Consider the following 23,867-nt stretch of genomic DNA (forward strand, 5'->3'; position numbering starts at 1 on the left):
GTAACGTGTCGTTGGGTTGGGTGTTTCAGGTCGTGGTGGAGGAGAGCTTGGATTCGCAACTGGGGAGGTGGGCAGAGTGGGTTGGTCTGCGCAGGTTGTAAGCAAACGGGGCGTGATGGATGAAGGGGATGCCTGCAATTCTCAGCTGGTGTGGTGTTCGTACATTTCTCAAGTGGCCAAACGACCGGTGCAATCGCAAATTCGTCGTCATGCCCGGGACGCTGGTGCTTCATTCCGGCCTAAGAAAGACAGAGCGCAGTCATGCTGCAACTTCTCATCTCACTATGAACCAGACCAGTCGGCAAGTCGCAACCAGGCTTACGCCTCCGAACCACCACCCTGGCCAGCACCCTCACCCTTTCCACCGCCGCCGCGAGGACCCCGTCCACGACCGCCGCGATCACCACCACGTCCTCCACGTCCACCCCTGCCACCCCGACGCCCAGCGCCTTCGGAGTCGCTAGCACCTCCGCCGCCAGCACTCCGGTAGCCGCTCTGAGCGTTACCACCCTCGCGACCGCCACGTCCAGGACCCCAGTTCACTCCGCCAGTGCGCGAATACTGCCGGCCCTGAGGCGAGAAGATCTTGACAAGGGGCTTGGACCGATCCTCCTGGCCGGGGGCGCGGTTCTTGAACTCGTCGGCGATCCTCTCCAACGCGGCATCACGCTCCTCCGTCGTCTTGAAGTGCGCCACCTTGTTCTGGCCCCACTTCTCAATCTTGACAATCTTGGCCTTGTCCTCCTCGGCAAACAGATCGCGGATCTGGTCGTCGCTTTGCGCGTTCATGATGAACAGGCCAATGATGCTCTCAGCCGGAGTCCGGGACGGCGGCGGGGCGTTCGTTTCCTGCGCGGCGGAGCCATTAGCTGCCGGAGCCGGCGCGGGCTTCTCTTCCTTAGGAGCAGGCGAGGCGCTCGGTGCCGGCGCTGGAGTCGCGGGCTTCGTCGGAGGAGCAGATGCCGGAGTAGCCGAGGCCTGTCGAGGAGTCGGCGCTTGCGCGGGGGCAGGAGTAGACCTTTGCTGAGCAGGCGGAGCAGAAGGCGCCGGCTGAGCCGCCTGGCTGGGGGCCGAAGACGCGGGGGCGGGTTGCGTGCTGGGCTGTTGCTTGGCTCCACGGTGCGAGAAGTTGAATCCCTGAGCCCTCATCTCTGTACCGATTCTGCCATCCTGGATCTCCAGGACAAGCCAGCCGAAAGCAGCGTCTGCAAGGTTGAAGTTCCACATGTTCTTGAAAGCGCTCTCGTCCACCTGGCCCAGGGCCGCGGCGGACTGACCCGAAGCAGCACCACCAAAAGGATTGCCACCAGCGGCCGTGGACGGCATCTTCTCGACGACTGCAAGCGCGTTCTTAAGAAGGGTCTGCTGAGCCTCGACCTGCTGAATGGCGGGCTCGACCTCGGCCTTGACCGTCTCCCAGACGTCGTTGAAAGAAGCCTTGGAAGCGGCCAGCTTGCCGCGGTAGTGATCGAGGGTCGGATTGACGCTAAACTCATTGTAGGAGCTGCCGTAGCGGAAATGGAGACCGGCCGAAATCGAGAAATCCGCTTTGAGCGTCACCGAAAGCTGGTTGAGGATACCCTCACGGGCAGGCGAGGCGTGGGTGATGAAGATGCGGGTCTCGGTCGGGTCGTAGACGCGGTTCGCGGTGTCGACGAGCTCGCCCATCTGCAACAAGGTTGTCCACATGGTACCTTGGCCACCGGCAATGGTGGTACGGCCCTCACCGTTATCGAACAGCTTGTGCATGACGACGGCGCCACCAAGACCAAGAAGCCGGAGCTTCACACCACCCACCTCGAGCAGCATGGACTGCGCCTCGTCGATGATGTACAGGTTCGGCACCTTATACTCCTTCGAGCGGAATTTCTCGAGCACCCGGACATCCTCGCAGGCACCCCACACCGTGTAGACGGGAACGTCGAGCTTCAGTTCGCCGCGCAGAAGCAGGGGAAGTTCAGAGAGGGGCAGGTCGCTGGCGGGGAAGCGTGACTTTACGGGACCAGGGCCGCCCTGGGCGATGGCCTTCTTGACCGACTCGGAGATGAGGGGCGAGTATTGGGCGACATGCTTGAGGGTCCTGTGCACATGTTGGTCAGTGTTGGGCCGTCCGACGAACAAACCAGCGCAAGCCAACTCACTTCTCAGCGATGCGCTCCAGAGACGTCTCGTCGTAGAAGCCAAAATCTCCAGTGTGAATAATGTAGTCGGCGCGGGCTTGCTTCGCGAGCTCGTTCAAAGACCGGAGGTTGCCTGGGGTATTCGTCAGCCACAGCCGGCGCAATATCCGTCTCTCTCGTTCGGTATCGTACCTCGCACGTCGGCAATGCAAAGAACGCGAACCGGACCAGTCTGAACCACGCGACCTTGGTTAGGGAGAAGCGGGACGGCGCCGGGGACGGGACCGGATTGCGGGGGGCCGCCGTTAGGCACGTAGCCCGGGTTGTAGGAGGTAGAACGGGGTTGCTAGAGTTAGAGGCTTACAGTTAGCTTTTCTGTCTTTCTCGCGTCGACAGAGTACGATTGCGCCGGCGGGGGGTAGTAGCCGTAGGGTGGGAGGGGATTCTTCCAAAAGAACATGGCGGCAGAGGACTATCTGGGCCAGATGGACGCAGAAAGCATGGAATTGGGTGGTGTGTGTCGTGACGGCGGGGCAAGAAGAACAATAGAACAAAACTTGAAGTCCGACTTACAGCTGCCATCCCGTAGAACTTCTGGGGTATCGCGACTAATGTCGAGGTTTAATGAAGGAAAGAGGGTGGTGAACCCGTCGAGAAGGAAGGAAGGTGGGAGGAGGCGGAGGAGGATCGAGGCTGCGACGCGATTCGGATTTTTGGGAAGTGGTTGTTTGCTTCGTTTTAGTCGGGAGTGGATGACGGCGACCAGCAGGTGTGCTCGAGAATCGAGGCGTGACTGCCGCTGGAAGCTCGAGAGATAAATAAATCGAAAACGCAGCTGCGAAGCTGGAAGAAGGTATCGACCGAGAAACGGAAACAAGGAGGGGCCTGCCGTGGCGAGATGGAGGATTCGGAGGTGCTTTGGGTCGGGAGGGTGCTCAAAGGCAGGAGGGAAAAAGTCGGCGATGGGCTCGAGGAAGGAGGTGATTAAAGAGGGCCGAGTCGGGTTGTCGGTCGTGGTTGGGAAGTTTTTTTGTGAAAGTTGCCCAGCGCAGAGGCTGCGGAATTGCAGATTTGGTGGAGGCTGAGAATGGAAGTGAATGGCGACCTGACCACAGAGGAACAGAAGGCACACGGCGGCAACCTGGCCGGGCACTTGGAGCTCGAATGGTTGGCCGCCCAAAGGCCAAGACAGGGTCCGGGGCTAGGCCGCTTTGGGTTTAGCTCGAGACTGTGCCCACCAAGAGCTCAACCCTGGCTGCCTTATGAACTCAACATCCAAATGAAGCCTCAACCAACACCTCACCAGATGATTTCACATGGATTTGCCCTCCCGTTTCAGACCAGAAGATCCCATTTCTCAATTGGAAAGGTTTACAATACCAATACACAGTAACGTATACATTCATATAAGCTGGATAATATTCGCAGGAGCCATCCTGCCCGAACGGCTCAGGCAGCCTTCTCCCTCCTGTCCCAGAAGTAACCCACAAGTAGAAGCCGAAAAGACAAGAAATGAAACCCGTTGCTGTCCCATCCCAGGCTATGCACCCTACTCCGTATCCTCTCAACAGTACGCCATACACAAGAAGCAGAGCAAATAAAAAGAAAAAATACAACCGAATGTTTAATCAATAACCATGACAATACACCATACATAGCGAGGTAGGAGAGACGAATGGAAGAGCGTAAGCAAGAAGAAAATATGAAGACAAAGTATGAAGAGAACAAGTCTCCGTAGGAGGAAAAAAATATGATACTACCGCTCAGGTCTTGACGTTGACGACGTTAACGGGGTGCGCGTCCTTGTACAAAGAAAAAACAAAAACGAGCAACCAACCCTCCATGGCAGATGATGATGATTCAGAATCCATCCCGTAAAAACAAATCCTCAACACAGCAACACCGTACACCATCCATCCACCCAACCAGCCAGACCATCGACAGTCAACAAAACCCATCACAAAGCCTAGGTAGGTAACAACAGGAACAGCAGTGAAAACACCAATTAAAAGCCCTGTTCTTCTGCTCCATTTCATCCATCCACCACCCGTCCATGATTACCTTCTGCTAACCACTCCACACCAGCAGCCAGTCCGACTCAATCCCACCGACCAGAGCAACCCCAACAGTCGAAAACCCATCAGATCCCGCAGTAGCAGCCGCCCGACTCGTCAACAAGGTAGAAGATGTTGGGTTATCCAGGAGAAGACTGCGCGCTGACCGTCCTCCCGCGTCTCTTCTCCCCACCGAGCCCAGCACCCGCAGTATCAGCAACAGCTGACACTCCCTTCCTCGCTCTGGACGACGACCGTCGCGTGGGAAGGCTCAAGAACCAGGACGGCGAGGAAGACGGGGAGGAACAGGGCGGAGTTTGCGCGTCGATCTTGTTTTTTGGCCCATCATCGGTCGCAGGAGCTGCTTTGTCATCTTCGAACCCCAACAACCGACACCGTTTCTCCTCTTCCACCTGGCGGGGCTTGTCCTTCCCCTGCTTGGTCAGCTTTGCCGCCTGCTTTTCCGGCATGGGAGATTTCGGTGTCGGGGTCTTTGCCTTGGGCTGGGTGGGTCTTTTCTGTTGCTGCTTCTCCTTCTCCTGTTGGGGGCGCTGGTCTTCACCCTGAATTTCGATTAGTTCCTTGACCGACGGTTGCGGCTCACCCAGCACGTCCGACTCGGTTTCGGCAGATACTGCAAGCGGTGGAGGCAACGGCTGCGGCCCAAACCCTCCAACCAGATTCCGCATGCGCTTGTAGAGCGACTTTTTCCTCTCCGGTGGCTGGATCGGCGGGGCGAGGGTCGGCGGAACGGACGACGGGGAGGATGGGTGTTTGAGATCGTCCTCCGTTGGGGCAGACGTGGCCGCGGCCTCATCCACTGACTTGGACAACCCATCCCCATCCCCACCTTCGCCGCTCTCGACCACCTCCTCCTGCACCACCTCACACTCCTCCTCCTTCTTTGTATCCGCACCCTTCTCACCCCTCCACGGCCCAACCGACGGGGAACTCGGGTGTCTCTACCACATATCACCGTTCTCGTCGTCGCTTCGGCCTTGCGCGGCGGGTGCGGAAGCGTGGTGGTAGTACTGGCCGCCGGCTTGGCGAACATACCCCCCTTGGGCGGACGACTGGTCGGCATAATCGACGACGACGCTGCCTTGCTGATGCTGGAGATCGTTCGGGTCGTAGTCGTACATCTGGCCCATACCGCTGCCGTCGTCTACGTAACTGCCGTCTTGGTGGAGGGGCGCGTCGCCGTACGTGTTGCCGGTCTGGAGGGAAAACAAAACGTTAGCACTCTACAGGTCGTGAATGAGAATAACTGAAGAGGACATACCCTATGATACTCAAAATCAAACCCCGCCGCATCCTGCATCGCAGCCTGCTGCGCGGCCAACTGCGCCTGCTGCTGCGCCGCGGCCGCCGCAGCCGCTTCCTCAGCCTCCTTCCTCCTCCGCTCCTCCTCCTGCCGCTTCTGCTGCGGCGACAGCGGGATCTGCAGCTGGGGATGCATGGCCTGCACCTTGGCCAGGTACGAGTACATGAAGTTGCTGAGCAGCACCTGGCTGAGCAGCGGGCGGCGGGGGTTGGCGAGCTTGATGTGCGCCATCCGATAAATGGCGCGCTCCTCGATGATGGGGAACCGGGTCCACGGGTAGTCGATGTCCGGACGGAGCGGCCTGGCCGGCGGCTCTGGGGTGCGCGGACGGTGGTCCTTCTTCTTGTGGCTGCCCTCCTTGTCGCCCTTCTTTTTGGATCCTCCAAACAGCCCGCCAAAGAAGCCCTCGCGCTCCTTCTTGCCCTCGCCGGATTTGCGGTTCGAATCCTTCTTGCGGTCCTCCTGCGGAAGGTCCTCGAGACTACTCCTGTCCAGGCGCAGGCTCTCGCGCCCCTTGGGGACGTTGTCGATTGAGTTCTGGAGGACGTCCATGCGGGCATGGTCGTGCTGGGCTTTATCGCCACCTTTGGCCTTGGCTTTGCGGGCCTGTTCTTCGCGCTCCTTCTCCTTCTCCTTCTTCTTTTTCTCCTTCTCGTCGCTCTTGAACCATTTCCAGCTGGACGTCGACTTCGTCGAAATAATACTGTCGCTGTCGTCCTTCTCTTTGGATTTCCTGCTGCTCTCGATCTTCTTCTCGATGCTGTCGAACGTCGGGATGAATGTGAGGCTGCTCGTGGTCGACTGGATGCTCCCGGGCAGAGTCTGCGGCTGGGCGATCTCGCTAAGGGCATTCTTCGCGCTTGCGGCTTGCTGCTCCTTGACGCTACTCGCTCTCGCCACGGGTGCCGGTTCCGTTGTTGATCTTGTCGGCGGTGGGCGCTTAGACGATCGTGCCGGGGGATCGACGGGAGGTGCAGCCACCGGAGATGGCTCGGGATAGGCTGCTGGTGTTGTCGCCGTCTGGGACGCCGACCGCTGCCGAGGAGCTTGGACCGCTGGCCTCTCCTCCGCCGGCGGCGGCGTCTCGACGATCTGCGGCACTGGCGCTGGGCTCGAATGTACGGCCGACGTCGACAGCGACCGAACTGGAAGGGTGTTATGAGTCTTGGGTGGAGATGGCCCAGTCACGGCGGGAGCAGGGCTGGAAGCTGGAGGCTCATCTTGAACAGGGACTGGCGTGGCAGTCGGCGGAGCAACTGGCGCAACAGGAGCCGAGTCTGACGTTATTGCGGGAGTCTCCCTCGTAAAGTTATGTTGCCGCCGGACGGTGCGGGTCGGCCGTGAATAGTTCGTCTCGGTCGGAGGTGTGACGGGCTGGATCGGCTCGGTCTGGACTCTAGCCAGCGGTTTGATCGATGGGTCGAGGGGTGGGATAGGCGGCGGGGGTTCCTCCGCGGACTCCCTCTCCATCTGCCTCGCAGCAAGCCTCTTCGCGAACGGTGCCCTATCTCCGTAGCGTTGGCTGCCGCCCTTCCGGTACGTTGTCTTCGTCGACCGCCGCAGGCCCATACCCGGAGCCATGGGCAGAATGGGGCTGTCGCTGTCATCCCCGGCATCCTGGCGCACCTCCTGAGCCAGCTTCTGAACCGCCCGCGCAGGGTCGTTAACCAGCTCCGACAGGCTGAGTTCCGGCACATGAGGCTCGTTCTGAGACCGTTTCCTCGCCAACCTTTCGGCGCCGTCGACGTAATTCTCTCCGTTTTCTCCGGCGTTCACCTGCCTCGACAACATCGACTTCTGCCGCCGCAGCCCACCCGACGCGGTGCGCTGCAAAGGATCCGCCGACAGCAGAGACTCGCCTGACCGCCGCTTCATGGTCTGCACCCGCTTCTCAAGGAAATTCTTAAACGCCGTCGGCTCGAGCTCCGGGTGGACCCTAGCCGGCACCCACAGCAATCGTGACGGGTCTGCCTCGTCGTCGTCTCCCGAAGGCGCTATGGACGGCATCTCGATCAGCGACACGCCCGAGAACTGCAGCAGATCCGGATCCGTCGTGTTCCCCACGTCCATCGACATGCGACGCAGCGCCTGCAGGTTGCTCAATTCTTGCGCGATGTCTTTGGGATCGTCCATGTTGGAGAAGGTGGCGTTCTGCACCTCTTTGAGCGACGGGTTTGGAGACAGGGGCGGGAGCGGGGACTTGGCACGATCGGCGGAGGAGGAGCCATTTCGGTCGGTATTGAGCATGGGCGGAAACGTCGGGGCTTTCCTGGGCCCGGGTGGACCGTTAGCGGCCGCGGCATCCGGGGAAAGGAATGACGTCGAGGCCGACGACTGGTCGGATGTGGATCGGGCGAGTCGGGGTAGGGTGTCGGCGGCCAGATCGTCGTTCGGAGATGAGGACTTGGGGCCCGTCTTGGGGATATCTAGACGCTCGTCTCCGTTGGTCGTCGCGATGAAGCTCAGGGGTCTCGCGTCCTCGGCGGCCGAGTCGTCGTCGTCGCCGTACATGGTTCCTATGGCCTCGGTGACGTGATGGCTCGGGTCCGAGATGGACAGTTGGCTCCCGTGACCGCGTCGGCTCGCAAAGCTGCCGCCAACATCACGGGGTCGACTTGAGGTCTGGAAAGAAAGACGATCAGAGTCAGCGTGTTCGCCGTGTCTTCAAAGAGGTTCAGGAGTTTGGTCCACCGGGGGTCCATATTTTTTTTCTTGTCAAAGACGAAAAAGCAAGTCCAACATCCCGGGAGGCATGGCAGGGATGTCGCCGGAGGAGGAATAAGTGTGTGCGACATGGGCCGAATACCGACCACGCAATCCCAGATGCCAGACGGAGAAAAAGCAGTTGAGCCGCAGGGGAAAGGATCAGTACGCACCATCATCGGGACTGGTGAGTGGAGGGGAAACCTCCTCGCAGAGGCTATAGCCCAAGATGCGCGCCTTGGAGGGTGTTGGCGGTCGGAGGAAGCCTGCAAACTGTCTTGTGTCGTGTGTTTATCATGGGCAGGAAGATAAAGACGGTCGAGGTGGAAAGAAAATCAAGCGGCTTTCGATTTCTGCCCCGCGCGTGTCCAGGTCGACGGGATATGCGTTCGGCAAGAGAGGGGGCAGGCTGATCTCGCAGGCTCGGCGGCGGGATGTGGCGGCGGGTCCGGGGGGTAGGTAACGGTACTCAGCGTCGAGATGGAGAGTCTTTGAGCGGGTCTGTGGTTCTACCTCGTCCACCACGACATGGACAGACAGGAAGGATCGAGAAGAGGAACAGAAGGCGTGGGGGGTTACGATGTCTCGCAGAGATCAGAAAGGCTCCGAGATGTGAGGGCTGCGGCTCGCGGACTGTGGACACGGGCACTGGGTATGTTCGACGCTCAGTTGGACGGCCTGCCTTTTGTCGGCGATGCCTAGGGCAGTTTGGATCTAGGGGATGCTGGGGAGATGGTCTGTCTGTCCTTGGAGCTGTTGATGTTGTCGTTGTTGCTGCTGCTGCTGTTCCTCCTCCTCTCGACTATGGAGTGGTGCCGTGTCTGCCGGTATTCGTGGGTGTCTGGCGGCAATGATAGATGCGACAGATTCGAGTAAGTACCTACGGCAAGGTGTGGAGGGATTCGATATGTTGCACCTTGGAGCTGGGGAAGCGGAGGGGGATGCTGCAGGTCAGAGGCGTTCCCGGCGCCAGCAGCAGGGCACAGGCAGTTTTAGCGGTTTAGTGAACGTTTTCCGTCCTTCACGGCAGCAGACAAGCAAGGCACGAGCATGAGCATGGACAAGATTTGGGGTTAGGCGCACGTTTGCCAGATGGCATCTTGACTTCTCCTGTTTGGGTCACGGCCGGTTGAGTCCCGCCTTCGCCGTGTCCGGGGGTGGGAAGGGGGAGAGGGGGGGCTGCTTGCTCTGCCTGGCCCTGTCGGGTGTCCGGCGGTTGGGATCAGGCGCCCTCTGCGATTCCCCCCTGCTCGCTTTCCGGGCTCTTTGCAACGGACGGCCTCCCATTTGCGGTTGGTCCATCACGTGCAGGGACCGGCAGGGCTCTGGATCTGGCGGTTAACATCTCCATCTCCACCTTTCTCAACGTCGCAGGTGCCAGCGGGATTGTGGAATGTGGAATGTGGAACATGCTTCTTGGCTTGTGTTTGTGGAAAAAGGAGAAAGGGGGATGGCGACAAGGCTGTCTGTTATTTGTGGGCAGGCAGTCAAAGAAATGGATATGAATAAGCAGGGCAGATTTCCTGAGAGCCAGTGAATTGTTAGGGACCAAGTCCATCAGGGTCAAGCTCCAGAGCCAAAGACCGATCAGTTGGGATGATCCCATGTTCGCCGCCATCCCACTTTCATGGGATGTCAGGCCGACAGGTCCCCTGTGGTCGTCTCCATCGTTGAAACCCAGCAGTCTTTTAGCAGATCTCGCTTATACTGCACCTGCGTCACGTTTCCCAGCACAGGACAGCCTCAGTGCGACATACAGCAAACAAACTTGTAGTTATCAGTGTCGTGCTTTGTTTCCCTCAGGAGTGGCAAACCTGGCCGCCATGGATCCGAAGAACACCTTGATGGTCTGCTGGCTTGCATCTCTCTTCATCCATGAATGCGCGGGCAGTCCGAGACCACGGCCTGGGATCCCTCGGTTGAAGTGCCGGGTTGTCTCTTGTGTTCTTCAACCCCTGAGCCTGGTCTAGGAAGACCCTTCTGGGAAGTGCATGGCGATGGAGACAGCGGATGGAGAGACAACAGGTTCCCTGACCTTCCACAGATCGCCGAACAGAGTTGCATCATAGGCGCTGGTCATGCATGATTCACACCCACCAGGCGTCCGATTGGGGGCCTGGCCACCTGTTTCTGAAGCCAAGATGGAGGACAGAAGGCTTGACGTACAGTACCTCTGCAGCAGCACTGAATGGGCTGAAGATGTGTTTTTTCCCGAGTTTATTTTTAACAATGATCAACAGTGATATTGATATCGGATTGGTGCGTAACCGTCCGTTCTGTCTGCAACTCAGAGCCAGCAATATCAGTATTAGTTAACATTGATGAGTGGCTTTTACGTGTGACACCAGCAGATGATGAAGAGGTTTTGACCACTTGATCAACCCACGGGGTTGGCATAGCAGCCCAGTGGTCCCCGCAAAATCACGCTACTTACAAGCCTTGCAACCATTTCGCAGAGCTGTGTTAAGTCCTGACTGAGGTAGTTGCCTATCTCAGTTGCCCTCCCCCATGGGATTCTTGATGTCAGAAAGAAGTGCACATTCCACGCGGAAGACTTCATCGACACGAATGTGGGCACCTGGTAGGCGTTGGGACACTGGATACCTTATCTCTTTATCGCATTCTGGTCTATGAGGTGGTGTTCACGCCGAAGATCGCAGTTCTCAGCCTTATTCTGAGCTGTGAGACTTGAGCTGCGTCGACATGCAGGCGATGCACATACAGTATACCTTAGGACAAGTTGGTGCCTTGACTTGGAAAAGACGCGCCAAGCAACTTGGAATCCACCCCTGACAACTCCCTCATCCAGCATCAACCAACATCCAAGACATGCCTAATTCTCGTCTGGAGATCAATGTCATTTTCTACAATAAGATGACGTCTAGATCATAGAACGTGTGGTGAACAACAAGTTAATCTTTCAACGTATTTTTGACGCCGGCATGAGATCAGAGGGCGCGGACTAAGCAACCCCGCCAATCATCCGCAACCCGGCTCCGCCCACGGACAGCATTTCCACTTTTGTTGAGCCTCACGGTGGATATGCCCAACCCTGTGCCTTCTCAAATAAATCCTGTACATGTCTTCTTTCACCTGCTGTTTGTCCCGCTGAGGTGCCTACCTGAGCCATTCTCACCTCTGTGTTTGTTGATGTAATTCATAGCCCAACATGAAGAAGAGTAAACGGCGTCGCCAGTCTGTTGTTAACGGTAGGGCTGGCGGCAACTCCCACCAACCCGTCGCCACTTCCCCTGATGCTGAGGAACCAGGAGACGCTGCTGCCGATGCTGTCCCTTCGGAAGTCGGAACGGACACCAACAGTGCGAACCAGATTCTGGACAGATTAAGAGTGCGACTTCCATTTTTTGTCCTCAGATAACTATCCCATCCCTTGGACTCTGCGGCCGTGTTGAGGCGGAGCACTGTTGTTGAGTGAAAGTCATCCCTCCCCGGGCAAACCTGCTGACACCAACCGCAGGATGAGTTTGCGTCCGTCCTCGAAGAATCCGTCATTATCGCAATCGCCAATGACTTCAACCTCCCGGGGGACCTGGAGATTGTCCGCGGCATGCTTTCTCAGTTGGCAGAAACGGCTCCCGCAGAAGCGGCCTCCGGATTTGACGCCTCGGGGTTGGGAAGCCTAGCTGACCCAGAGACAAGCCGGCGTGAAGAGACTATCACCAGCGGCGATGGACCTGAGTCATCTTGGGCTGAAAATGCCACGTCCTTCTCAGAATACTCAGACGACAAATGGGAAAATCGCTGCGTCACGTCGCCGGCCGACCTCACGGACGAGCAAAAACTCCAGGAGCTGCGCGTGGTCTTTCAGGATCGTTGGAAAGACCATACCCTCCAGCATGCGTTAAAGTCTTCCAACGGAAGTCTCGAGGATGCCCTCGACGCCCTTCTCAACCGCCAGTACCTCGAGGAATCGGGGGAGTACATGAAGGGTGTTGACGCCTTCTTCGTGGACGACGAGGACGAAGGAGGCGTCCCCAAAGGCAAATCGCAACGCCAGCGCAAACAAAAGGCACCCAAGAAAAAAGTCGTCCCGATAGCCTACAAAGCCGTCTCGTCCTCCGGCACAGACGACGATGCCGAACTCCAGAGCGCCAAAGACTTCGCCGCCTCTAAGCCGACTCCCCGTCAACCTGTAGCCCTTCCCATGAGACCACTCATCACCATCCCCCGCCCCATCACCACCAGCCTGCCAACATCCCCAACCAGTCCGGGCACCGGACCCTCCAGCGGGTTCAGCACCCCCATAACCCCAGACGCCCTAGACCACTCCCTCCGTGCCGCTGCGCAGCTACGGCGCATGGGCCCTCTCGGCCGACAAGGAGCGGTAGTCTACACAGAACGCTTCCAATCCGCACGCGCCGCGCTGGCTGAGCAAGCCTCGCGGGAAGCGGAAGCGTTAGTCGAGCGCCGGAGCAGCGCGACGTTGGTTGACCTGCATGGGGTGTTCGTTATGGACGGCGTGAGAATTGCGCGGACCAAGTTGTGGGGGTGGTGGAACGGGCTGGATCCCGAGGGGAGGAAAGATTTGGCGAGGAGGGGGGAAGGGTTTACGGTCGTGACGGGTATCGGGAAGCATTCCGAAGGCGGAGTGAGCCGGATGCGTCAGGCGGTGGGGGCGTATTTGAAGAATGATGGATGGAAGTTTGAGACGCTGACGGGGAAGTTTTTGGTGACTGGGAGGGTGTAAGGGGGGAATTATGTTGGAGTTGGAGTTGGACTTGTCTTGTACAAGATGGATGGCTAGATCTTTGCTGGATTGGGATATGCTCTGGACAGACGTGAGCTTGTCACGTTGCTTACGGATGGGAAATACCCCTGGTGTATGGTGTTTGGGAGGATGGGATCAAGGAGTCCTGATGTCGGGATGTCATAGACAGCTTAGACTTGGGCATTGCACGGAGCCTGGCTTGATACCCAAAGTAGCTTTTACTGAGTGCTTTATTGGGTCCAGATTAAGTGTTATCAATTCTGGTCTCTTGATGTTGAGATTCTCTGGCCATGGTGATGATGCTAGGTGGTGATGCGGAGGCGGATGCTAACCCTGAATCGGATGCTGTCAACCCTGATTCTCCCAAAACGGCGGGAAAGGCCCGATCCCCAGGCACTGCACCGTGGCGTATCTTTCGCCAAACATGGCCAGGAACAGTGGAGTAACCCGCCAATCCACGCCCATCGGCAGCCCTGCCAACGGGACGCATGACGCATGAGGCACGTCGGGATTGGACACTGGCAAGGCGAGGCGGTGGTTGCTCAGGCAGAGACTCTGACCTCATCAACCCGTCAATTCAGACATGCAGCTGGACCTCCATCTGCCAGCTTCCCTTCCTCAACACTTCCCCAACCAGACCACCAACCATCAAAGCGGTCGTCCTCCGATCTCGACTCCAACACCCTTTGTCCCTCGGGATCGGCATCTTCATCCCCGCAGGTAGTTACTGACACACCCTCCTCCCCGCCTCCCTCTCCAACCGGGTCCCGATCCTGTCGTGCCGCAGAGCGGCCGACACCAAACCATGACGAAGCTCAAGGCGCTCGTCGCCTCGAGCGGCCTGCTATTAACGACGCTTTCTTCCCCCGTCGCTGCGACATCATACACGCCGAAACATGAACCCGGTCGCTGCGCGATACGAGGACACTGCGGCTCCAAGAGCTTCTTCGGTGCCCAGCTACCTTGCGTCGACAATGGCTTGGCCCACGAACCCGATGACAAGCTCCGGGAGGACCTCGTGAGCCTCTGCGGTCCCAAGTGGAAAGATGGCCCCGTGTGCTGCAACGCCGAACAGGTCGATGCGCTCCGGTCCAACCTCAAGACCGCCAACCAGATCATATCGACATGTCCCGCCTGCAAGGACAACTTCTACAACCTGTTCTGCACCTTCACCTGCTCGCCTGACCAGTCGCTCTTCATCAACGTGACCAAGACGATGGAAAAGAATGGCAAGACTCTGGTGACGGAGCTGGACCAGCTCATCTCCAAGGAGTACGGCACGGGCTTCTACGACAGCTGCAAGGATGTCAAGTTCGGCCCGACCAACTCTCGCGCCATGGACCTGATCGGCGGCGGTGCGCAAAACTACACCGAGCTGCTCGCCTTCCTCGGCAAGGAACGCTTTGGTGGCTCGCCCTTCCAAATCAACTACCCCACCAGCTACGGCGACCTCACGATGCACCCGTTACCCATGAGGCCGAAGAAGTGCAACGATGAGGATCCCGCCTTCCGCTGCGCATGCATCGACTGCCCGGCCGTGTGCCCGGAACTGCCGGCCGTCGAGGAGGTGGGGTCTTGTCATGTCGGCGTCCTGCCATGTCTCTCGTTCGCTTCCATCCTGACATACGGTCTCCTGCTCTTCACCTGCGTTGCAGCCGTCGTCGGTCGCCGCCTGTGGGCCCGGCATTCAAGGCGCAGGACCGAGCGGTTGCGTTTGCTCACCGATGCGGCACCGAGCGACGACGAAGACGAGGGCGATCTCACCGAGAACCCTGCCATGTTCGACCGGCCGCAGAACACATATGCCGTGAATACCTGGTGCGACGCCGCCTTCTCTCGGCTGGGTCACATGGCGGCTCGCTTCCCTGCGCTCACCATCTCGGGCGCCACGCTGGTTGTCCTGGTGCTCAGCATGGGCTGGTTCCACTTTGAGCTTGAGAAAGACCCGGCGCGCCTGTGGGTGAGCCCGACGTCGGCCCCGGCTCAGGAGAAGCGGTTCTTTGACGAACACTTTGGACCCTTCTACCGCTCTGAGAAGATCTTCCTGGTGAACGATCTCAACCCCTCGGGGCCGGCTCCCGTCCTGAGCTATGACACTCTCATCTGGTGGATGGAGGTTGAGGCCAGCATCCGCAAGCTCAAGGGTCCCAAATACGGCAGCACCCTGCAGGATCTCTGCCTGAAGCCGACGGGTAACGCCTGCGTGGTGCAATCCGTCGCCGCTTACTTCCAAGACGATCCCAGGGCTGTGGATCCTCTGGGTTGGAAGGATCAGCTGCGTTTGTGCGCGAACTCGCCGGTCGAGTGTCGCCCCGAGTACGGCCAGCCGCTGGAGCCAAACATGATTCTGAGCGGCTACGCCGAGTCGGGCGACCCTGCTGATGCTACTGCCATGACGGTGACGTGGGTGCTGAACAACGCCCCAGAGGGCTCTCTTGAAGAGGCGCGCGCCATGGACTGGGAGGAGGCCATGAAGGACAGGCTTCTCGCCCTGCAGGAGGAGGCAAAGGAACGTGGTCTGCGTCTGTCATTCTCGACCGAAATCAGCCTGGAACAGGAACTCAACAAGTCGACAAACACTGATGCCAAGATCATCGTCATCAGCTACATCATCATGTTCCTGTATGCGTCTATCGCTCTTGGCTCGACGACGCTGTCGGTGCGCGACCTCCTCCGCAACCCGGCCATTTCGCTGGTCGAGTCCAAGTTCACTCTTGGCGTCGTGGGCATCGTCATCGTGCTCATGTCCATCACCGCGTCGATCGGGTTGTTCTCGTGGTTCGGGCTCAAGGCTACGCTGATCATAGTGGACGTGATTCCTTTTATTGTTCTCGCTGTCGGTGTTGACAATATCTTCTTGATCGTTCACGAGTTTGAGCGCGTCAATATCAATTATCCGGATGACGTGGTTGAGGTTCGCATCGCGCGCGCTCTCGGCCGCATGGGTCCGTCGATCCTCTTCTCGGCCGTCACAGAGACGGTCTGCTTCGCGCTGGGTGCCTTTGTCGCCATGCCTGCGGTTCGCAACTTCGCCATCTATGCCGCCGGCGCTGTTTTCATCAACGCCGTTCTCCAGGTGACCATGTTTGTGTCGGTACTTACGCTCAACCAAATCCGCGTTGAGGACTCGCGCGCCGACTGCTTCCCGTGCGTGCAGGTCAAGTCGGCTCGTATCCACCTCAACGGCAACGGCGTGTCTGGCAGCGCCGCGAGGTATTATGATGCGCCTTCGGAGACGATGTTGCAACGCTTCATCCGCAAGACGTACGCTCCGGCCCTGCTGGGGAAGAAGACAAAGGCCGTGATTGTTGCTGTCTTTTTGGGCATCTTTGCCGCTGCGGTGGCTCTTTTGCCTGAGGTGGAGCTTGGGTTGGACCAACGCGTCGCCATCCCTGACGACTCGTATCTGATCCCCTACTTCAACGATCTCTACGACTACTTCGATGCTGGCCCGCCTGTTTACTTCGTCACGCGCGAGTTCAACGCCACCCAGCGCGAAAACCAGCAAAAGATCTGCTCCCGGTTCACGACTTGCCAGCAGCTGTCCTTGACCAACATTCTCGAGCAGGAGCGCAAGCGCGAGGAGGTGTCATACATTGCTTCCCCGACGGCGGGCTGGATCGACGACTTCTTCCAGTGGCTCAACCCGGACAACGAAGCCTGCTGCGTTGAGCGCCGCAAGCCGTGCTTCTGGCGCCGTGAGCCCCAATGGAACATCACCCTTGCCGGCATGCCTGAGGGTGACGAGTTCATCCGCTACCTGACCAAGTTCCTGGATGCTCCTACTACTGAGGACTGCCCGCTCGCCGGACGTGCGTCGTACGGCTCTGCCGTGGTGGTTGACGAGGAACGCAAGACCATCGCTGCAAGCCACTTCCGCACCATGCATTCCCCGCTGCGCAGCCAAAATGACTTCATCCGCGCCTACGCCTCGGCGCGCCGTATTGCGGATGAAATCTCGTCCAGCACCGGCCTCGACGTCTTCCCCTACTCGGTCTTCTACATCTTCTTTGACCAGTACTCCACCATCGTCTCGCTGACGGCCACCCTTTTGGGCTCTGCCATCGGCATCGTCTTCCTGGTGTCGACCGTTCTCCTGGGATCGCCGCTCACCGCCCTCGTCGTCACCCTCACCGTCGCCATGGCCGTCACCGACATCATCGGCGCCATGGCGCTGATGCGCGTCTCGCTCAACGCCGTGTCCCTCGTCAACCTGATCATCTGCGTCGGCATCGCCGTCGAGTTCTGCGCCCACGTCGCCCGCGCCTTCACCTTCCCCAGCCGGACGTTCCTCGAGCGCGCCAAGAACCGGTTCCGCGGCAAGGACGCGCGCGCGTGGACCGCGCTGGCCAACGTGGGCGGCAGCGTCTTCTCGGGGATTACTGTCACCAAGGTGTTGGGTGTGGCGGTGCTTGCGTTCACGAGGAGCAAGATCTTTGAGATTTATTACTTCAGGGTCTGGGTCGCGCTGGTGATTTCGGCGGCGGCGCACGCGTTGGTATTCCTGCCCGTGGCGTTGTCGCTGATTGGTGGTGAGGGGTACGTGGATCCTGAGAGCGAGGGCGGGTTGGAGCAGGATTTGGCTAGCAGGAGGTATAGAGCCCTGGTGCCGGAGGATGGGTCAGATTCGGATGATGAGGAGGAGGAAGAACGGGAGGACTAGAGGACCCGTTCTTCTCGGCCGGGAGGCAGGGCGGGGGGTAGTGGTGGCGGTGGGAAGGGGAAAGCTGTGGCGAGAGACACGACTCCTCACCCTCGCGTGCTCAAAGGGATTGCTGGGTTGGGCTCGGGATCTGAGGGACTGCCGGTGGCCGTGTCGATGCCTTCCTTGGAAGCAAATGCAGAATTGCTGCCTCACTGGCCGCAGTGGGACCATGTCCCGACCGCCGCGGGGTCGAGTGCTTTGCGGCTTCCGCCGGTCAGGCATGGGAACGAGACGATTGGTACCCCGGAGCTGGGGAACGGGATTGACTTGTCTAGTGAGCCGGGGTTGCAGCGGGCGTTGGGGTTGGAGTTGAAACCTGACACAGACCTGGATATGGGAGAGCAGCCCCCTCCTCCTCCTCTCGTTTCTGGCCCTCTCTCTCTTGCTTTACTTGGTCTTCCCCCTCCGATGATGACCACCGAAACTAGCGTGGCATCAGCGGTGGTAGATGATTCGTTCGCTGCTGTTGCCGCGGCCGGTCATTCTCTTCTTTTTGCTCCTCCTGTCCCACCACCGCTTCCGCCTTCGATCCCGCCTCGTCCAACACAATTGTCCCAGAAGTCACTGAGGAGGGTGGTGATCAAAGGGAAGATGAAGAGGAAGGCGAAGAAGGAGGATCGGTTGGTTTTGCAGCTTCGGAGGCGGCTTGTGAAGGCTCAAGTGGAGGGGAGTGCGGCTAGTGGTTCTGGGAAAGTTGAGTGTGGTGCTGGCTCTGCCTCTGCTTCTAGGGATGGGTGATGGTGTTTTTGTCTGTCACGTCATGTTTAGTTGGCTTCGATGGGTTGGGATGGTATTGGGATGGGGGTGTTTCTTGGGTTTCTGTGATGATGATGGGTAATTGGCATCGGGTTTTCTTGCTCCTTGTTCTTGGTTCCTCTCACTCAGTATATGATAGTTTCGTATCCTTTTGGAAGGGTGTAGCATTGTCTTGGTTGTCTTAGCATAGCATTCTAGTTTGAGCGAGTTCCAGTGTGGGTTATTATTACCTAGAGAGAGCGTCCGGAGGAGTGGATGGGTGCATTATGGAGATAACTGGAATGGAACCAACTTGTTCCCATTCATGCAATATGACCTCCGCTGCCCAATGTTGCCAACTACCGACTCGTGACTTGGACTGTCTTCCTGCCAGACTTCTGCATTGTCGTGAACGTCTCGTGACAACTACAACTACCTGAGAGAAGTCCATTACTCTGGAAAAGAAAACCGAATGAACACCACTTGCCCCGCCTCATCTCCTAAGACGACCGTGTGGCCATAAACCGCTACACACTTTGTCCGATACCATCGAATCCAAAGAAGCCGCTTCCCATCCCATGTGATCCAATCCCGGCCGACGAAAAGAGCACCAGTCTCAGCGGGTTCTGCAGGCCCATAGCCACTTGAAGCGTCAAACTCTAAACTGAGCAGCCCTCGGTTGGTCTCGAGACATTGTCCATCCCTGTAGAACACTAGTGTCGAGATCTCGCCGGAAACTCTGAGCATCTGCTCACATTCACCAGTCTCCAGATCCCAAAGCCGGATTGTCTCATCGAAGATTAAGGCTGACGCTAGCCTTTTACCATCCGGCGAGACCGCTACTGCCGTGACCCCGTATACATGCTCAAGCGTCTGCTGGCACATGCCGGTCAGCGGATCCCAGAGCCGGATTGTCCCGTCGTCTGAACCCGATGCTAACACCATGCCATCCGGCGAGAATACCACTGTCCTGACCCAATCTGTATGACCGTTAAGCGTTTGCTGACATGTGCCTATCTCCAGATCCCAGAGCCGGATCGTCGTATCATTTGAACCTGATGCTAGGGTCTTACCATCCGGCGAGAACACCACCGTCCCGATGCAGCCCGTATGTCCCTTGAGCGTCTGTTGGCACGTGCCGGTAATCGTATCCCAGAGCCGGATTGTTTTGTCCTTTGAAGCTGATGCTAGCGTCTTCCCGTTCGGCGAGAATGCCACTGCTTTAACCCAGTCTGTATGCCCCTCGAGCGTCTGGTGGCATGCGCCAGTCTTTGGATCCCAGAGCCGTATTGTCGTATTGTCTGAACAGGAAGCTAAGGTCTTGCCATCCGGCGAGAACGTGACTGCATTAACCTCGTTTCTACGTCCCTTGGGCGTCTGCCCGCCATCATCCCAGTTTTCTTGGATACCAGCAATGTTGTCGATGAAGGGCAGCCTTTCTTTCCAGTACTGATGTCGCACTTTGCTCAAGGCTGGGCTGAAACCGAGGGCAGTGCCGTATATCTGGACAGGGTTCCAATGGATTACCCATTCGTGATGATCGACGAACTTCTCCGCGTCTTTCAGCATTTCAGTAAGTTTATAGTTCATTTCCGGTTGTGACTGAACACGAATCAGTAGCCATCCACATAAGAATACAGCACCATCAACATACCTCAGCAACATCCAAGATCTTTCTTATCGAGTGGAGCCCACTCTGAAGTGCCCCCATCAAGATCAAACTCTCAAACCAATGGAGTAAGCATTCACCTATGAATTTAGACACCCTCCCATTCTCCATAAGCTCTCCGCGGAACCTAGGGTCGTCACTATTCAGGGAGCAGAGATGGTCGGCCCAGAAGACACATGAGTATCGTATTGGAGCCAACGGATCTGGATTGGGGGGTGTTATGTCCTCTTGTTCCGCGGTGAAGTCAAGGTTGTAAATGTTGCGTCTTAGAACCGCGGACATGGCGTCGATTGAGCGTTTGAGAATCTCGCTGTGCGCTTGAGAGGGCTCGGTTAACTCAAGTCGATGAAAGTTCCTCTCCAGATAGTCTTTTGCCGACTGGTGGATCAAGTTGACTGTTCCGTCAGTGCTTGTGACAAAGGAGCCGCACATCTCGATGGCCTTTTTTGCGGTGCCCAGTGGCATCCCTAGAAGTGCGGAGAGCTCCAAGATGGACAGCGGCCGGAAGGCAGCAAAGGTGATGACCAAGACTGTTTTACAGTCCTGAGGTTCAATGAAATCCTGTTCCTCAATCCTAGTCATCATGTGACCGTAGAGCTCAGACAATCTCGGAGGCATTTCTCTGATCCGCTTGACAGCGTACGCCCCATGTACTGTCTCCAGGACCTTGAACGCGAGGGCGACCCAGAGAAACGTGTTGTCTGCTCGTGTGCGAACTTCATCCGATACTTGGTTCAAAATGTCGTCGTCATCGTATCCATCTTGGTACCTGAGCATTGAGAGTTTGTGGTTGATGTATGCGTTGACGGGCGCTTCCAGACGCTGTGTATCAAGCTCCACAAGAACGCTAGAAGCGTCTAGGGAGGTAGTGTCGCGGCCCTTGAGTGCAGCGCGAAGGTCAACTTCCGGGCGGCCAGAAACCAACCATTTGACCTTTGAAGAGAGTGTGAGAGACGTCAAGATGAGTTCGATGAGTTCCGACCGCCCCTCTCTGCACTCATCAAGTGCGTCGATCGCAAGGTACACCGGTGACAACTGAGGATCCATCAACGTATTTCGGAATGCCTTAGACAGAGCGATGAAGGCATTTTTGTCCGTGAAGAGACTGGCGCCCGACTCTCTGTACTTCTGCAGGAGATGAGATATGAGCTGTGGTTGCTGAAGAAGGAGAAGCCAGAACAATGACCGGAGCACGGCGGTGGCGGTGTTCAATGCTGCATCGGTATCCTGGCAGAAGAAGAAGGAAATGCCTGGCGACAGGGCAGCGGGTTGAGATGAGAGTTTGCGAATGAGGCCGATCATGAGCATTGTCTTCCCTGTCCCGGCATGTCCTCTTATCCAGAGCAGTCGGCGTGACGGATGACCAGATTCGCCATCGTCCCAGTTTGTGAATTCTGCATATTCTTGAGTGCGAAGGATCCAGTTGTAAGCGTCATCGAGCAGCTCATCCTTGCTCTTCTCGATCCGGTCCATGTCGTCTTGCGGGTCAACCACTCGGAGATCTCTGCGGCACGATGCCTCGATCGCATCCCTGCGGACGTCCTTCTGCAACGATATAAATTCTTGAATGTCCCGATGGATGTCACCAAGTCGATGATTCATTTCCTCAGACTGCTTCAACAGCGCCCTTAAGGATGTCTTGGTTTGCTCTTGGAACAACTGACCAACGTCGTTCTGGATGGCAGCCTCGGCATTGGTAACCAGTTTCATATCGCCGTCCCAGTCATCCAGATTGAGCATGCTGCGCAGAAAGACAAACCCTTGGTTGCGATAGTAGGAACAAATACTCTTCATCTGGTATTGGAGGAGAGCCTTATAAAGCCCGACGATGCTTTTTTCCAGTTGACATACGACTGTTCGGAAGTCCTCGCCAGCGGCAATATTGTCCTTGTTCAGGAGATGGTCTGTGAGGGCGCAATACCAGTCCATTCTGGAGATGACATGGGCGATACCGGCAAGGTTAGATTTTGTCGCTTGTCCAGGTTTCTGAAGCATCTGGTGGCATGTTAGTAGGTACAATGACAAAGGAGTGTTAAAGGAAGACTCCGAGATCCCTAGGTACTTACTTGGAGACCAAGACAAACACCGGCCCAAGGGAGTGCGGCCCAAGGAAGCCCAGCCTGCGGCGCGCTTCGGACAGCCCCGTCAATGATTTCTCGAACAGACAAGACGAAACCAATTACATCCCCAACTCCGCTCATGATCTTGGATGCCTTGGCAATCTTCGCGCGGCCTTCCTCCACGAACCTCCTCATATACATTTGCCGCTTGACTGGGTCGTGGAGTTCGGTTAGGAGGTCGGTGTCGGTGGCAGCGCCCGAATTGCCTCCAAGAATCGTTTCCAGACATTTTACATACGATTCGACAAGTTCTCTGTCGTCCCTTTCGAGTCTATCGTACGCGGCATTCCACAGTTGCTCGGACTTGGAAATAACAGGGAGCGGTGACTCTGGGAATTTGGTCGGCCGTGGTTCGGGTGCAGGTTCAGCCGACAGAACAGGAGGCGGTGTTTTCGATGTTATGGCAGCGCCGGGCGAGCAGGCGGAGGGACGCGCATACTTGAACCCGTCATTTGCACGATCTAGGTGGAATGATTGAGCAGCTGCCGGAGCATGTTAGTTGCAAGCAGTTTTTTATGGTGCCTTCGCAGAAACTCAACATACCTGTCGACGGCGTGGCACAGGGAGTTGGCGAGGCTCCATGGTGACTCCCAGAGAGCCTCTTCCAGAACTTCCGCATCCCCATCGTTCGGATGCGCTAATAACAAGTATCCCCAAGCCGTAGAACGTATGGGATCGGTGCGATCTATTTACTTGCTGTTCCGGATGGTTTATGGTAGCAAGGCATCTCATACACCTTGCGACGACGGGAAGATTGGGCACAAACAATAGAATCGATTAGAAGCGCCTCCTGTGCTCATGGCCTGACTTGGCTGCCTTGTCTGCCAGCTGATCACCTTGCATGGTCTGATGAGAGATGCCTTAACGCATTTGGTCAGCCAATTCCTGACTTATGACCTCTTTGGATGGGTGGTGATGGCTGGTATCTCAGATCATTTGAGGGAGAATTTCCAAGTAATAAGGCTATCCTTCTTATCACAGTGGGAAATTGAGGATACGATGAAGCCTAGTACTCTCAAATGTGTTGTTTAATCAGAACAAGTCTTCCACCCTTTCTGCAGTACGCTAACGCAAAATGATGTATATTGAGGGCAAAATGGCAGGCTCCCGCGTGCTAACCTGAGTTTCTGCTTTCTCAGATTGATACGCGGAAGAAGTCTTTCATTTTTCTACTACGGGACTCGTTGCAATGACAACGCGATAATAATACATGTTACGGAGGATTGAACACGGGCACTCCACGCAATTGATTGCCACGCAAAAACACACATGCTGGAAACCACGAAACAGAATAAGAAGCTGTTGTTGAGGAAGGAGACGGCCGTTGATATTAGAAGATGTGGTGGTTGTAGCAGGTGGTTGGCGAGGGGTGGATGCCTTGGTTGAGGGTGAAGCCTTGTCTCCAGGAGAAGGCTTGTTCGTAAATAGGAGAACCCCTATTCGCGTTCCAGCAAGACTGGATGAGAAGGCTTTCCCGACCTGTAATGTTCCCCCTACGGTATGTTAGGATTTATAGGCGCTTTCCTCCATGCGTGCGGAGTCCTCCCTACCACTTTTCTCCAGACATCCAGATGTTCAGAAACCAAAGCATCTTCGCCTCGCTCAGAGGGATTATGTAATCATCCCTTGACCTGGGCCTTCGGGTGGCATTTCCGCTGGGTCCGCTGGGATCCGCTGGAAGTTATCTGCCGAAACGCTCCAAGAGACC

General features: G+C 57.1%; 8 protein-coding genes across 8 annotated transcripts; 3 read left to right on the forward strand and 5 right to left on the reverse strand.

Moving 5' to 3' along the window:
• Positions 1-318: 318 nt before the first annotated feature.
• On the reverse strand, positions 319-2,702 carry VTJ04DRAFT_10255 (uncharacterized protein; the record flags this gene model as incomplete). Its single annotated transcript, XM_069357974.1, has 4 exons — positions 319-2,080; positions 2,142-2,253; positions 2,313-2,466; positions 2,694-2,702. 4 exons carry the CDS (start codon positions 2,700-2,702, stop codon positions 319-321), a joined length of 2,037 nt encoding a protein of 678 aa, XP_069214989.1.
• A 1,181-nt stretch (positions 2,703-3,883) lies between these two features.
• Positions 3,884-4,156, reverse strand: VTJ04DRAFT_10256 (uncharacterized protein; the record flags this gene model as incomplete). The annotated part of the gene is made up of 1 exon (XM_069357975.1): positions 3,884-4,156. The coding sequence occupies one exon, from the start codon at positions 4,154-4,156 to the stop codon at positions 3,884-3,886; it is 273 nt and encodes a 90-aa protein (XP_069214990.1).
• Positions 4,157-4,314: 158 nt separating this feature from the next.
• On the reverse strand, positions 4,315-8,380 carry VTJ04DRAFT_10257 (uncharacterized protein; the record flags this gene model as incomplete). The annotated part of the gene is made up of 4 exons (XM_069357976.1): positions 4,315-5,134; positions 5,231-5,391; positions 5,457-8,120; positions 8,375-8,380. 4 exons carry the CDS (start codon positions 8,378-8,380, stop codon positions 4,315-4,317), a joined length of 3,651 nt encoding a protein of 1,216 aa, XP_069214991.1.
• Positions 8,381-8,430: 50 nt separating this feature from the next.
• On the forward strand, positions 8,431-9,055 carry VTJ04DRAFT_10258 (uncharacterized protein; the record flags this gene model as incomplete). The annotated part of the gene is made up of 2 exons (XM_069357977.1): positions 8,431-8,656; positions 8,793-9,055. The coding sequence occupies 2 exons, from the start codon at positions 8,431-8,433 to the stop codon at positions 9,053-9,055; spliced, it is 489 nt and encodes a 162-aa protein (XP_069214992.1).
• A 2,315-nt stretch (positions 9,056-11,370) lies between these two features.
• Positions 11,371-12,909, forward strand: VTJ04DRAFT_10259 (uncharacterized protein; the record flags this gene model as incomplete). Its single annotated transcript, XM_069357978.1, has 2 exons — positions 11,371-11,550; positions 11,680-12,909. The coding sequence occupies 2 exons, from the start codon at positions 11,371-11,373 to the stop codon at positions 12,907-12,909; spliced, it is 1,410 nt and encodes a 469-aa protein (XP_069214993.1).
• An 826-nt stretch (positions 12,910-13,735) lies between these two features.
• Positions 13,736-17,593, forward strand: VTJ04DRAFT_10260 (uncharacterized protein; the record flags this gene model as incomplete). The annotated part of the gene is made up of 1 exon (XM_069357980.1): positions 13,736-17,593. One exon carries the CDS (start codon positions 13,736-13,738, stop codon positions 17,591-17,593), a length of 3,858 nt encoding a protein of 1,285 aa, XP_069214994.1.
• Positions 17,594-18,820: 1,227 nt separating this feature from the next.
• VTJ04DRAFT_10261 (uncharacterized protein) lies at positions 18,821-19,960 on the reverse strand (the record flags this gene model as incomplete). Its single annotated transcript, XM_069357981.1, has 1 exon — positions 18,821-19,960. One exon carries the CDS (start codon positions 19,958-19,960, stop codon positions 18,821-18,823), a length of 1,140 nt encoding a protein of 379 aa, XP_069214995.1.
• Positions 19,961-20,182: 222 nt separating this feature from the next.
• On the reverse strand, positions 20,183-22,784 carry VTJ04DRAFT_10262 (uncharacterized protein; the record flags this gene model as incomplete). The annotated part of the gene is made up of 5 exons (XM_069357982.1): positions 20,183-20,242; positions 20,313-21,833; positions 21,891-22,034; positions 22,223-22,641; positions 22,703-22,784. The coding sequence occupies 5 exons, from the start codon at positions 22,782-22,784 to the stop codon at positions 20,183-20,185; spliced, it is 2,226 nt and encodes a 741-aa protein (XP_069214996.1).
• Positions 22,785-23,867: the final 1,083 nt, after the last annotated feature.

This window comes from Mycothermus thermophilus, assembly GCF_041956435.1.
Source record: "Mycothermus thermophilus strain CBS 625.91 unplaced genomic scaffold VTJ04scaffold_7, whole genome shotgun sequence".
Lineage (NCBI taxonomy): Eukaryota > Fungi > Ascomycota > Sordariomycetes > Sordariales > Chaetomiaceae > Mycothermus > Mycothermus thermophilus.